Source organism: Protopterus annectens, chromosome 1.part2, assembly GCF_019279795.1.
Source record: "Protopterus annectens isolate FY-2018-M chromosome 1.part2, PAN1.0, whole genome shotgun sequence".
NCBI lineage: Eukaryota > Metazoa > Chordata > Ceratodontiformes > Protopteridae > Protopterus > Protopterus annectens.
In genome coordinates, this window is record NC_056727.1 from 902803401 (window position 1) to 902818372 (window position 14972).

Genomic DNA, 14972 nt, shown 5'->3' on the forward strand with positions numbered 1-14972 from the left:
CATGCTAAAAGTGGTGTTCAGTGTGGCTCTCAACCAATCCATTCATTTGCCCACCTTTTTCCCTAACCCACAAAACAAGGGGAAAGGATTCTGCATTCTCTAGATGTTCACAGACAGCTTATATTCTACCTAGACAGAACTAAATCTTTTAGAAAAACTGATATCAATTGCTAGTCAGCTTTGCTGCAGGAGCAAAGGGTAAGGCTGTATCCAAACAAACAATTCCCAAATGGATAGCACATTGCATCCATTTCAGCTACAAACAGCATGGAGAACCTCCCCCCAAGGGGGTCAGGTCACATTCCACCGGAGCAACTTCCACCTCTGCAGCTTTCCTCAGAGGGGTCCCCACCAGGGACATCCTGGAGGCTGCAATATGGACTTCTGTTCATACCTTCACCAAGCATTACCACCTGCCTATCTTCTCCAAATCCAGGGCAGGCTTTGCCACTGCAACCTTGCAGGGCATCCTAGCCAGCCCCCAGTCTTCTTGACTGCCTCCACCCTTTACTTCAGCTTTGGGATTCAACCCAAATGTGATGAATGCAACAGTGAAACACGAAAAACATAGTACAGTTGTATACACTTCCCATAAATGTAGATGTTCAAGTGTATTCACTGTTGAAGTCCTGGTTTCCCTCCCTGCATTCCCCTTCTCTCTCACGCTCTCTCTCTCCTTACAAGGAATTTTTGGTATTTACTTTCTACTGGTGGTGTTCTTCCACCATAACCTAGCTCCTGACAGTTAGGGCAAGAAAAACAGATGTGATGACGTCGGCTGCCTGTTTTATACCACTGACGAACTGACGTCAGTCCCAGAGTGACAGCAACCGATGCAGAAATACTAAGCCTCTTGTATTCGGGCCGACTGAGGGCTACCCTGGCAGAGATAACCCAAATGTGATGACTGCAACAGTGAATACACTCAAACATTTATATTTATGGTAAGTGTACACAACTGTACTTTTTGCACCCCTTTGAAGCTGTACAAGATGAATTTGTTGGTTTCTAGTTATTGCTGGAGATATGAATGGGTATCAAAGATGCACCGTTGCATATCTCCTGGGAGAACTGTCGGGTAAGATATTTACAGCAGATATTCAGCTCACAAGGGAAATGTTCCTTCTTAATTGGAGCCAGGGACAAATTAAAAAAAAAAAAATAAGTAACAGTTGACCCCTTTGATCTTGTTGATGGCAAATAAGTGGATCACCCATAAATAGAAGTGATTTACCCTGACCTGATTCAACTCAAAATGTGAGAAATTATGCCAGAACTGAAGCAGGGTAAATTAGGATCAGGGTGGAAATTAGGAAAAAAAAGTCAGGATATTTGATAAGTGGAATTTATGGGAGAATTTGCAAGATGAGGGTTGTTAGAAAAATGTACAAAAGCAGGAAGGGTGTTCCATTAGGGTTTAGGTTGTGTTTTTCTTCTTCTTTTCCAATTTAAGCATAGACTGGAAAGATTTTTTGTTTTATATATATATATATATATATATATATATATATATATATATATATATATATATATAATCTGAGTGTTATTGTAAGTAAAGGAGTGTAGTTAATAAACCAACACTTAAAAAAAGCGTCATAGAGGTGAACCCTAGAGATATTCTGGAATGTGTCATAATTTAATCACTTAGAAGCTGCAAGAGCTGAAAACTTCTTGAAGAGATGACTTAGAACTGCATTATTGTGGGATGTCATCATGGAGGTGGGATAGGGTTAAGCAGTTTCACCAGTTTTATCCATTCCTCAAACCGTACTTTTTTTGTAGAGCTGTGTACAAGGATGAATGTTAAAGGATGGTAAAGTAATTATCTCTACACAGCTACACAACTGAATGTCGAAGCTACATGAATTGCAAATATATATGACACAGTGCCAAGAAAGAGCTCATGACATCATCTATAGGTAAACATCTGTGCATTCTGAGCAAATGATTCCTGAGTGTCGGCCAAGTGGCATGTTTAGGAATCAGAATCGAGAAGAGGAGCCAGTTTTGTATGAAATTCAAAGATCAGCACTGATCCATTTCTTGCAATGGTTGTAATTACTTGTCATGTGCAAACTACTTTTCTAAGAATTCTGATGTTGTGGAAAGGGATGATGTAGTATGACACAGTTGGTGCTAACACTCCTGAAATCCATACTTTCTAAATATGGAATACTGGAGCAAGTACTGTCCGATAGTGGTCTGCAGTTTTCCTTCCAGTTTTGTTTTACAAAATCATAAAAATTCTCACAGAAAACTTTGAATCCACTTCTTTCTTCATTGAGGTGGTCAAGTAGAGACACTGATCCAGACAGTGAAGAATATTCTGAAAATATGCAAGTATTCAGATCAGACACATTGTTACTTATCCTTTTTGGAGTACAGTAGTACACCTATCCACTCATTAGAGCCTTTTTTATGTGCTTTTTGCTGCTGCTCCTGCTTATCATCGAAACTACAGTATCAGCCATTCCTTATTGCTTCCCTATCCGGAGTATTTCCCAATGAGGGTGGGAGGTGGCTGGGAGGAAGCGGCCATACACGCAATGTCAGCAATGATTTAAATTCTCACCTGCATCTCAGCAGTGAGTTTTTTTTTTAATTTTAGGCCTAACCCCTCCACCTGAATAGAGGAACAGATGACCTGCATCACTCTAAGGACTACTGTGCCCTCTCTGATTTGGGTGAAATCTTCTGTGCAGTCATGATGAAGGCTATCACTGAACCAGCTTAGTGACTTAATGTCTGTCCTGGGGACTGCCTCTTATTGCTGCACTCATTCAAGGGATTGTGGTTTTAGTACCAAGCTGTCCCTCTCACTCTTCAAAGATAGGCATATCCTTCCCTCCTTCCAGCTGCAACAAACATCCAAGGCACTTATCAGTCATGGATCGCATGGGTTGTTGTCTGAGTTCTGTCACTCCATGTCACTGAAGCTGGATTTATATGCATTAGAACTTTTGCCAGCAAACTTCTAATAGTCAAAGTCAAACCTTTCCACTTCATTCTCATTACTAGTTTCAGAGAATGGAGCTTACAGTTAAAGAAGACAAATGTTTTATGACAAGACTGCAAAGAACGTAAAGAAGATAGTATGTTCAAGGTTCCGGTGTTGGACTTAATGTGCCAATCTAAGCTGCATTTCTTCTTAGAACATTTGCTTGTCACAGAGGCTGAAAACAGTTATGTTGGCATGTTTTTTAAACATTAATCATAAGTAGTCAGTTGTGAAGCACTTTTTCACTAGCCAGATAAAAATTCCTAACCTTGGAAATTCTTATTACTACTATATATAAGGTTTCTCTTCAAGCTCCATACTCTACAGTGTAGTATAGTGTTAGTAGGTGTTGATATATTGTCACAGAGCATTTCTACATGGCATGCATCCATCCCTTTGTGACATCATTTGTTAAAGAACGAATTTGGCACTTTCAAGTTTTAGCATTATCTTTAGGTTTCAGAATGACTTATGCACCTGAGAAGAGGGTGGTCATGGGGGAGTTCTTGTAATTCTACAAGGTTGGTCATTCCTCACAGTGTTTTACGATGTGAGTTTGGTATGACAGAGTTGTCTGTCATGTACAAAATGCCCTCAGAGTTGCGGAAAAATGAGCAGGTGATTTTTTTGTGGATAATCAGAAGAATCATGAGGGGGTCACCTTGTGAATGTTGAGCTTTCATCTGTTGAGGTATGTAACTGTCAGTTATGGGGTTCTGGAAAATGGACATAGCTCATGCTGTGGAAACAGTTTGACAACAAATGGATGCCTCTTTTTAGATTTTGATTTAATATGCAAAGCGGCTTAAGACATCAGGTGAAAAAGAGAATTAGAATTTTCTATTACCACTGCAGCTAAGAGTGATAGATATGGTAAGTAGGTCATTAGAAGTGAGCAGTCAAATCTGTTATATTGAGGAAATGTTGGTTACACTAGCTGACAGGAGGTGTAAACTGTAGCTCGGTGAAGTTCTGAAAAGTGAAGAAGGATTTGATTGTCTGCAATATGTGAATACTAAGACGGCACAGCAGACTAGTTTTACAAAAATGTCACTGGTCATATGGTCAAATGAGAGTGGTTTTAGTCCAGTTTGTGACTGGTATGAAAACAGTAAATTCTGATGCAGCTATGGCAGCCTGGGAAGAGGTTGATGGCAGAAGTTAGGCCAGTATTGATGGATCATCAGTACGCAAAGATTACTATGCAGCAAAGGGTCTGTGTTTTGAACACCATAAAGACATGTATACAGTGTAAGCTCAGGTACAAGTTGTCATTCCCAGCAGTGTTGAAAATATATATTTTTTTTCCATTAAGAATGTAACTTTTCACCACGGCTCAGTCAGTGATAGTTTACAAGGACGATTTCCTTCTTTGGTCAGTCAATGGCTGTAGTCCTAGGAAAGTTTGTGAAATTGTTGAAGTAGGACAGGATTGGATATTGGACTCTGAGCAACATAAAGAGTAAATGGCCTTTTTTCTACCAGTTATGTGAGGGGAACAGAGAATTTGTAGAACTTCTTGAAAAGATTTTGGACACTGATGTCATTGTCATGATGATGGTTCACTAGTGACCAATAATAAAAGTGCCACTATAACAAACCTTGGCAGCGTTTTGTTGAGCTTGCATATCACGTGGAGTTTTGGTCATGTTCGATGGTGCTACTAAACTGCAGTGTGCACAGTGTAATGTTTCCACAGTAGCGTGATCAAGATTCAGTTTGTTCGATGTCCTGCATTCTAAAGAATTTAAATTAGTAGTTGACTTTTATGTTGTGTTACTTACAGTTTTTTGAAAATGCCGTAAGTTAAAAATTCTGATAATGGAAGAGTGTCTGTTTCTGAAATGATATACTGATGCAGGTTGTATATTGGGTGAATATTTGATTTTGAACTTGTTGGACAATGCATTTATTTAGGTTGGAAGTAGTCATTAATTGAATATGGGTTTTATTCAATGGACAGGGAGACTTATTTACTTGGTCACTGGAAACACTGATGTGATTATGTTATTGCTACTGATGTTAATTAGAAGTTCAGATTCTGATATTACATTAGGTCCAGTTTTGGGATAGTTTGACCATCTTGAGGTGTAAACTGTCAGGGTCATTTAACTTGTTTTTGTTTCATTCGTTATAAGGCAAGATAACTTGTGATTAAATGAAGGTAGTGTTGGTTTATAATATTTATTTATGATTTTTATGAAGCTTTTTTTATGTTTCATTTATTTTATATGATAGTGGGTTACACTTTGTGTAAAGATGATGTATTCACAGGCACTGTGCGACTTGAAGTTTTATTTGTAAATGTTAGGAATAATAATGATGCAGTGCGTCTCAAATGCGAAGACAGTTATGAAACAAGGCAATTTTTGTCAAGATGGAAGTTTTTTTTTTTTTTTTTTTGCTCAGAATGGTGAAATATATTTCAGTTACTGTACTACTATATTAAGAGGCCTGATCAGGACACTGGTGTGGTATTCTTTGCCAAGTGTGGATTTATAGACTACAACATTGAGCGGAATGTGAGGAAGCATAAGGGATGAAGATTACTAGGCTGAAGAATAATAATGCTTTGTGTTATAATAATTCATTACAGGTGATACTGAACTTGTGAAATAATTTGGTCATTGTTTTTTTTTTTCATTTTATTTTTTAATATTTTACTTTCATTTTTAAATGATGAGTTTAAAAAGTGTAGTTTTACATGGCTATAAATCCATGTAAACTTACTAAATTTTAGGTAACAACTATATGTAAGTATATTCTTTCTGAATGTGTTTTTCTCTGTTTTGCCAAGTTATTTTCCCCATTTTAAGCAACAATGCTTGATTTTGCAAATAAATAAATAAGGTGTGGGTAATCACTTTCCACAAAGTCTGAACTGTAATGTATAGTCTTAATAGAAATGTTCTTTCTGTATTTAGTGTTGTTCTACTCTACTTTCATCATTGGTAATACTGATTCATTTATAGCATGACATTTTTGTTTTCTGGAATGCTGTCTAAGTGCAATTTAAACATTTTATTTCCTGCACATCTTTCTCTGTTTATATTTTTATTGTTTCACTGTAGAAACTGTTTCATACTTAATTTTTCACTTTCCCTTCCTTTCTGTTAACTTTGTTAGCCAGGCACCCCATACCCACCTTATAGTCATCATTTCCGTCTGATCTCTTCACCAACCAACTTTGAGCATGTGTATCACATGACTGTCAATTCTGCTGAAAACTTCCTCTATTATGATTCCACACTCTCTGCGTACTCCCCATCTCTGCGTTCTGTCCCTGGCACACCATCTTCCTTTATTCCAAGGGTATGCCTTAATTTGTGAATGCATTTCTCATACTAACATTGTGCAAACTAACAAGGCACATTTATGTATGGACTTGATTAACATGATTTTTTTTCAGTTGTTTGAGGAATTAAGCATTTCTGTTTGATTTCTACTAATAATTTGACAAGTTTTGTAATGGATTTTTTCTGCACAGTTTTCCATGTGTATTATACTAATTGATAATTGTTGATTGTAGCAGTAAAACATGTTATGCCATTCTGAGTCTGGCTGCAAAATTGCTACTTTTCCTGTTTGATCTTCAGCTAGTGTGGTGCTGCGTGTTTGCATATTTTAGCTGATGATGTTATCAATTTTTGTTTCAGTTTACTTTAAGCTGAGTCATATCAGTGGTAGTCTGATGTAGTCTGTGTTATAACACTGCTCACCTTATCAAGTTGGAGCATTGCCATCGGAATACTAAATTACTGTCTTGATGTGGGTATGAGACTTGTATGCTTAAGGTAGGTGATGCCTGGTAAAATGAAAAAATAGTTTCGTTTTTCATGAACTTGTTAAAAAAAAAATATATATATATATATATAAATATATATATATATATATATATATATATATATATATATATAAACACACACACACACACACACACAAGCATACATATATATATATTTGTATGTGTTTGTTAGTGTAAGGATTCTTTATGCTTGCTGTACGGTATTTTGATTTTCATAACTTGGCTCCTGACTGGGTGATACAGTTATATGTATTATAATTAAAGTTTACAGCAAAAATATCGTCAGTAAAGTTAATGAACAACTGCAAGTATGGCAAGCAGGTAGACTCAAAGAATTCCACACCCACTGTCACTCGCACTCATGTGTATGAGTGTGTGTGTTTGCTTAGGTTTAACTTAGAGGCAGGATTCCACAGTCAATCACACTCACACTCATGTATGAGCATGTGTGTTTAGGTTAATTTGTAGGCAGGATTCCACACTTGCTGTCCCTCACACACACGTGTGTGTGTGAGTGTGTGTGTTTAGGTTTACTCTGGAGGCAGCACACAGTATAGAAAAATAAGCATTGTATTTTTAATGAGTTAATAAGGCATGCTGTAATAATACTTTGATACATATACTAGTTTTCTTTAAGATGTAATGACTATTCACTAATTAATTAATTGATTCTAACATGTGATCAATATGAATTTATTTAAAGATGCGCACAATGTTGCTGAGTGATTTTCCTTGAAAAAGCCCGATAATATATGGGTGGAAGCGCTTGGAGTATTTTTGTTTTAATAAAAACTGTTCGTTTCCAAGACCTTTCGGCCGTTGCCAGTAATTTTACCTTGGTTGGAACAAGTTGGATCAAGTAGCTGCTAATTACGGGTCCTGAACTGCTGGGCTGTGTTTTTTTTTCATGCATGCTGTAATAAGTCACTTTAAAATGTTAGGATTATGTTGTTTGTAAAAAAAAAAAAAAAAATAGGAATATTGGTAAAGGTGAATGTCAGAGATTGGAAAAACTGAAAAGAATTCAGAGGTGGAAAAGTACGGATATAAAATGGAAATGTTATTTCCAATTTCCTTCTGTTATGATGCTGACTTGATGTCTGTGGATTTTGCTTGAGGGAGAAGAAAATTCTTGCAAAAGGTAGGCAAGATGAAAACATGAATCATTTCAAGGAGAGAAGCAGGTAAATTTTGCAGCACTGGTGCACACACACACGCACACACTTGTGTGCACAACAATAAAGTAGAATGTAGGTTGAGTCACTTGTTCACTCTTACAAAAGAAAAAAGGCATAATACTGTAGCAAGGCACAGAGCAAGGCCAATGGTCTGCTGTATGTTACCTGTACATGCTACTCCCTTCCCCAGCCTGGTACCCTCTATAGTACTTTTGCTACCTTCTGAATGATTATCAGCAGCATGCTACAGAGAAGTGAAGGAGTTAGGCACAATGCAGCAAACCATTGTAAGTCCACTGCATGTCATATTAATAAGGATCATCTAATGAAGTTCATCTTTTTTTATTTTATTTTTTTATTTATTTAACATTTGCTGACCGGGAATGTCCGACTAGGTTCCACAGAGCCTGTTTTCACCGGAGGCCCGGGAAGAAATGCTCCAGATGCATGTCTTTGGAATGTGGGGGGAAACCGGAGTACCCGGAGGAAACCCACGCGAACACAGGGAAAACATGCAAACTCCACACAGAAGGCACCCCAGCCGAGAATCGAACCGGAGAACCTCTTGCTGTGAGGCGACAACGTTAACCGCTGCACCACTGTGCCGCCCAAGTTCATCTAAAATATATCCATAATGCTTTCTTTCTGTCTTCTTAATTTGCACTTTAACTTCAGCATCTATGAAATGGTAATGATCATCTTCATCATCTTCATCTGAAGAAGAGAATGTTGAGTAACCAAATTATTTTTTTCACTTTTGGCTATGACACAGATAATGATGAGCAACAGTCCCTCTTGTCTGCTTCTCCCCTGTGGAAATTACGTCTATTGCAGTATTTCAAACAGTGACTTAGTCATAGAACTATCAGAGTGAGATTTTCTTTCCTCAAAACTAGTACTGTAATATCTTTAAAACTTTTCTAGAGTCTTCTGAAGATATTAACAAAACATTGTTGAAAGCCAAAGATTCATAACTTCCAGAAAGTGAAGACAGGCCATACAGGTCTCCTATAGACCACTCATATTTGCAAGAAACAAAAATATGACCCAGCTACCATTAATATATTACCTAAATAGAAAATAGTGACTTGCTTACTTTGCGTACGGAAAACTGTCTAGAATTGTTAGATTAGTGTCTGTGGTATGAGGAACGTCTTTTACTGCTTGATCTAGTTGCTTTGCTTAGTGATGTGGATATGTTCATAGTGTACACACAGTTCTTTCTTTCATGCCTTTTAGCCTCATTTTACAAAAATGTATTTAGACATAATGTTAAACTCTACTTCTGTGTCCGTTTTAAATTCAGTAATTCACTTATTAGATGTCAGTATTTTTTGTCTCATCTCATGCTTCTGTAATGGAATCCTCTTTAATTCATATACCTAAATATTTCATCTTATCGTGCCCCCATAAATATGGGTATTGCTGAACCAATTCATGCTTGTGAACATATTTAATGCTATAGCCTTTGTTTTTGTCTTCATTTATTTCATATCGTGGAAAAAAAATTAAAGTGTTTCAAAATGTTCTACAACACTGAAATATCCTTTTCTGGATTTACTAAGTACAAAATAATATCATCTGCAAGACTGCTATTTTTTCTTGTGTACCATAGAAGTTGTACCCTTGAATTTGAGAGTGTTCCTTATTTTCTTTACCAAAGCAAATAAGAAAGGGGTAAGAGGATATTCTCATCTTGATTCTTACATTGGACACTTTGTATAGCTTCCTTTTAACCTTATTATGATATCAGGAAATGCAAATGGTGCCATGGCCATATTCATAAAATCCCAGCTAACTCTATCAGTTGCCTTCTATGCATCAAGATCCCCCAACAGCAGTAATGTCTTCTTGCATTCTACTTCAGTCTGGATCATCATGTTGTTAACACGGTCAGGTGTTTGCTTCCCCTGCATAAAACCACGTCAATCCCTGTCTGTTAATTTTGGCAACACTTTAGTCATTATCTTAACTAGTATAGACATAAACACTTTATAATCATGGTTCAAAGTAGGAAATGGTCTGTATGAAGCTGGGTTTAAAGGGTCTTTGCCCTCTTTGGATATTACAGCCATCACTGCTTTCTTCCTAAATACTGGTACTATTTATCCTTTTAAAATATTGTTGAACAAAATCTTCCACATTTTTATCACTTTCTTCCTTCCCGTCTCCAAACTCCTGCTGGAATACCATGTGTTCCAGGAGACTTCCATGTTGATTAATTATACAGCACCAATTTTATTTAACCCCTTCCCATCTTAGCTATTAATTTTTTAGCTTCATCTTGCTCTAACCATGGCATTTTTAAGTCTTACATAAATATTTCCATTTGTGTCTTTTCTTGGTTTCCCCGTTCTTCTGCTGTGCATAGGTATTCATAGAATTTCCAAAATATCTCTAATACCTCTGTAGGTTATCTGGTTATTTTTCTAGTCATAGGCAACCTAAGTTTGACATCACACTTTTCTATTTTCTGTTGCCCAAGTCATTGTGCTAGTAGCTTTTGTGCTCTGAGGTTGTTAACGGACATATTTACTTAACCGCATCCTTTTAAAACTTGTGTAGATTATCCAAATGCTCCTTTGTTTTCTCTTTAGCACTAAACAACTGGGCCTTTTTTTGTTCTGTATTGTGCTCCTTCGTCTTCAGTACATTTAACCTTTGATATTCCCTCAAAGTAATTCGTATTATTTCTTTTCCATATCTCTTTGTCTGTCAGTTCAGCTATATTTTTAAATTCCATTTTCATTTTATGCCACATCTCAGCTACATCTTCTTAAAAATTGTATATCTTTCCTAACAAGTCTTGAATCGGTTCCACTAACCATTCCTTAAATTCCTCTGTTTTAATGGATAAATAGAAAAGTGACAGTGTCTCATTTTACTTGATTACTCTCTATCTACCTTAATCTTCATTGGCGCATGGTTTAAAGTAGTTATTGGATATGTTTCAAAGCATTCAATTAAAAACCCATTCTCCCATGAAATATAGTTTCTGTCCAGCCTACCTCAGTTATTGTACCTTGGAGAATAATGTATACATTCTGTCTGGGTTCCTGCTAGTAATTCCACATCTTCCATTCCAAATATTTTCATATAGCTCTTCAGAAATCTACCTTTCTTTGTTATACTTTCCCTTCTAGTGTCCCCTAATACATCTTCACTATTGCATATCAGGTTCCAGTCTCCACTTATGAATAATATATACTGCTGTAAGCTCATTACCTCTGCCTTAATTCTCTTAAGCTCCTAATATTAGTTTTAAGTAGAATGTAAATATATGCCAGTGTAATCCTCCTTCCCTGTTAATAATCCATTATAACCACAAGTCTTCCATTGTTGTCTTTCTTCTCATTCTCTCTCATACCTCCCAACTGTACTGAATTGCTCGATCTGAAGTAGGAGATTCATTTGTCTGCAACCTGTGGGTTATGGATCCGATATCGGATCCGAACCGGCATGGTTTACCAGCTATGGATCCAAGCTCTCAGCTCCTCCCCTCACCCATAATGCCCTGCTCTACCCTCATGACCTCAGATCTCGTTTGCCGCGCATGGTGACCAGATTGTGTTTTTCCAGCTCTCCAGCTAAGTGATATTTCTAGTCTCTAAAGTGCTTAATTTTGAAAGTTTTTGTTAAAGTTGTGTGAAAGTGTAGGTTTCCCTCTTATATTATTATTTTTTTTAGTGTTTAAAAAAAAAAATTATTTTTAATATCCCTCCCCTCGCTGGTAGCGTAGTGTGTGTTTGGGCCTGTGAGTGATTTTGTTACTTTACTTTTATTAGTTTTAGTAACCTTGTTTGTTTGCTTTTGGGATGTCTGAGCAGCCCAAAGCTGTATTTTCTAAGTGCTCCGAGTGTGGCCATAAGCTTTCCCCAGCTGATGGCCACACTCGGTGTGTTAGATGCCTGGGGGTTGAACACCTCACATCTGGATGTTCCATTTGTGCAGGGTTCAACCCCAGGGCATTGAAGGAGCGGAGGTCCAAGCTTGTCTTGGCGGGTCTTTTGCCGCCGGACTCGGCTCCGGCCTCCGCTCCTTCGGGGGTAACCGTTACCACGGTTGTCCCCTCTCCGGCTCCCCCTCCTGGGACTCAACCTCCCTGTAGTGGTTCGGAGGAGAGGGAAGCTAGGAAGAAGGACTGGAGGGAGAAGCACCATAAGCGGCGGGCCGAGACCTCTGTTTCGGCCCCGCCAGCCAAGCGGGCTTCTCCCCCGGCCTCCTTGTCTGCTGGCTCTCCCCCTCCTCGGCTCCGGTCTCCAGCGTGTTTTTCACCGGGACCTGAGGAGGAGGAGACCCGATCTCCGTCGAGGCTATCAAGGAGGCACTCAAGGCCTACCTCAGTAGCCTCGTCGAGATCAACTTATAGCCTGTCGGACGCTGATCTGGACCGGATGATGAGAAGGTTCATCCAGGCCCAGATGCAGATGGGAGTGCTCTTGCCTCCCCCCCCTCTGGGGGGGAGCTCGACCCCCTTTTTCAAGCCAATTGCTCCTTCTCCGACCCGCTACCCGGGTTCGGAGCAGTTGGAGCCGAGCAGCTTCGGAGCCGGGGGTGGGTCGGTGCTGATAGTACTTGGTACTTCGGATCCGACCTCTCGGAGCCTGGATCCGAGCTTCGGATCCGGGGGGATCAGTGCTCCTTCGGCGCCGTCTGTGTCGGAGCGCACTGTCCCTTCGGATCCGAGCGCTTCTGCGCCGGCTCCGATCCACTCCTCGGATCCGAGGGGGAGCCGATTGTCAGATCCTTTGGTCGAGGTCGGCTCCCCTTCGGCTTTTGATGTAGTGGAGAGGGCCCTGTTGAGGGTCTCCGGACCCCCGGCACTTGTTTCGGTTCCGTCCCGCGCTCCCTCTGCACTGGGTCAGGCTTCCACCATCCGGCCCTTGGGACAGCCCGCTCCTGTGCCCCAAGCTGTTCCCCTGGAACAGGTTACTGTTTGCGAGGAGTCCTCTGACAGCCCCCTAGAGGATGTTCCTCGCAAGCATACATGCAAAAAGAGGCACATTGACTCCCCCAAGTCTCTCATGGAAGACACGGATTTGGAGGAAGGGGAAGGCTCCCCACGGTCACCCCCCGAGGATGTCTCATTTGGAGACATCATGGAAATGCTCCGCATAAGGGGGGGGGTGGTCTGCCCCCAAGTCTTCCTCGGACGAGTCCGTGTTCTTGGAGGCATTTGAAGCGGGCCCATCTACCTCTTGGGTGTCCTCCTGCCGACCCCCTGGTGGACCCCATTACAACCAGGGCGTGGAAGGAACCGGACCCCGCGGAGCCAAGCTCTAAAAGCCCCGACCGGAGCCTCAGTCCCCGGCTGACCGTGCCCATTGGAGTAAGGGGCCTCCGGTAGATGCCATGTTGACGGGCGGCCACCAAGAGGGAACTTGCTCAGGAGAGTCCCTCAGTCCACTCCCCGAGCAAGGAGTCTCGGATGATGGACCGCTTGGGGAAGCGGATGTTTAGTTCAGCGACCTTCTCGGTAAGGGCGCTGAACTATCTGGCACATGTGATTAGGATGCAGCTCGATCTTATTAAAGAATACGCTGCATCCCCCCCCAGAGTCCATGTCGGAGGAGGACAAAGTGCTGCACTCCACCCGCATGGCCACTCTCAGGTCCGTTACCAATACCTCTATGCGGCTACTCTCCCATGCTACGGAAGGCGCTAGAGCCGCAGGGGCAGGTCTAGTTACTAGACGTCAGGCCTGGCTCCGTCATTGCGATTTCTCAGAGCCCTTCAAAGCGTCATTTGCGAACGCCCCTTCGATGGTTCTGCCCTCTTTGGCAAAACTGTTCGCGACACTTTGACCCAGAGTGAGAAGGACGGGAAGACGTTGTCTGCCGTCGGAATCCGCTTCTCTGCACCCCAGAGGCCCTATTCTAGGAACCAAAAGGGTCAGAAGAAGATGTGGTTCCGGAAGTCGCAGCAATCCCAGCCTGCTCCGGACAACCAGTCCTTCCGTGGCAGAGGAGGACAGGGAGGATGCCGCCCTAGAGGCAGAGGGGCTCCCAGGTACTTCGGGTCCAGAGAACCCTTCTCTGGAACGGCCTGCGCAGCAACCCTGAGGGGTTGCCCGACTGCTCCACTCTGGAGGCAGTCAGGGGACGTTTTTTGGAGCACCTAGCGGCATGGGAGTCCATAACATCAGACCGCTGGGTTCTCCAGATCATATCCAGAGGATACCATATCCCCTTTCGTCACTTGCCAAAATTGAAGTCCCTCCCCGACGTTCCACCCGGTCAACGGGAGGCCGCTTTGGCAGAAATTGGCCATCTGCTAAAGAAAAGAGCCATCCAGCCCATCCCCCCAGACCAGATCGGATCAGGGTTCTACTCCAGGTTCTTTTAGTGCCAAAAAGACGGGGGATCTAAGACCAATTTTAGACCTTTCTCTCTTGAACCTGGCAGTTCCCAAGGAGAAGTTCCGAATGGTCACTCTGCAATCTATTCTCCCCCTTCTGGGAGAAAATCACTGGATGTGCTCCATAGACCTCAAGGATGCGTCTACCATATACTAATGGACAGGCGCTCCAGGAGGTTTCTCCGCTTCCGGCTGGGAGCCAGTCACTACCAGTTCCGGGTCCTTCCCTTTGGTCTCACCACAGCCCCCAGGGTGTTCACCAAAGTATTAGCAGTGGTAGCGGCCCACCTGAGGCTTCAGGGGGTACAGGTCTTTCCCTACCTGGACGACTGTCTCCTTACCGCCCCAACAAGGCATCTACTACTATTGGCGCGAGACTCCTTTCTCCATCTTGCTCCCAGTCTGGGCATCACTATAAATACAAAAAAATCCAACCTAGCACCCACGCAGTTCATAGATTTTATAGGTGCCAGGTTAGACACAAGGAGTCTAAAAGCCTTCCTCACTGCGGACAGAGTTCAAAATCTGCAACTCCAGGTGCGGGCCATTCTCCACTTGAGCTCAGTTCCGGCGGAGTTGGTCCTGAGGGCTCTAGGGTCCATGGCGGCTGCTATAGCACTTCTTCCTCTCGCCA

General features: G+C 41.4%; 1 protein-coding gene across 2 annotated transcripts in view; it reads left to right on the forward strand.

Moving 5' to 3' along the window:
- Positions 1-14972, forward strand: part of CDC42BPA (CDC42 binding protein kinase alpha) — a 3351611-nt gene that overhangs the window by 3220926 nt on the left and 115713 nt on the right. Inside the window, exons 36-37 of one of the 2 annotated variants that reach the window (XM_044059584.1) lie at positions 6125-6272; positions 14583-14590. In XM_044059584.1, coding sequence (XP_043915519.1) covers positions 6125-6272; positions 14583-14590 — 156 coding nt within the window. Of the gene's footprint in view, positions 1-6124; positions 6311-14582; positions 14591-14972 lie in introns of both variants that reach the window. The other variant, XM_044059574.1, reaches the window with a different exon arrangement.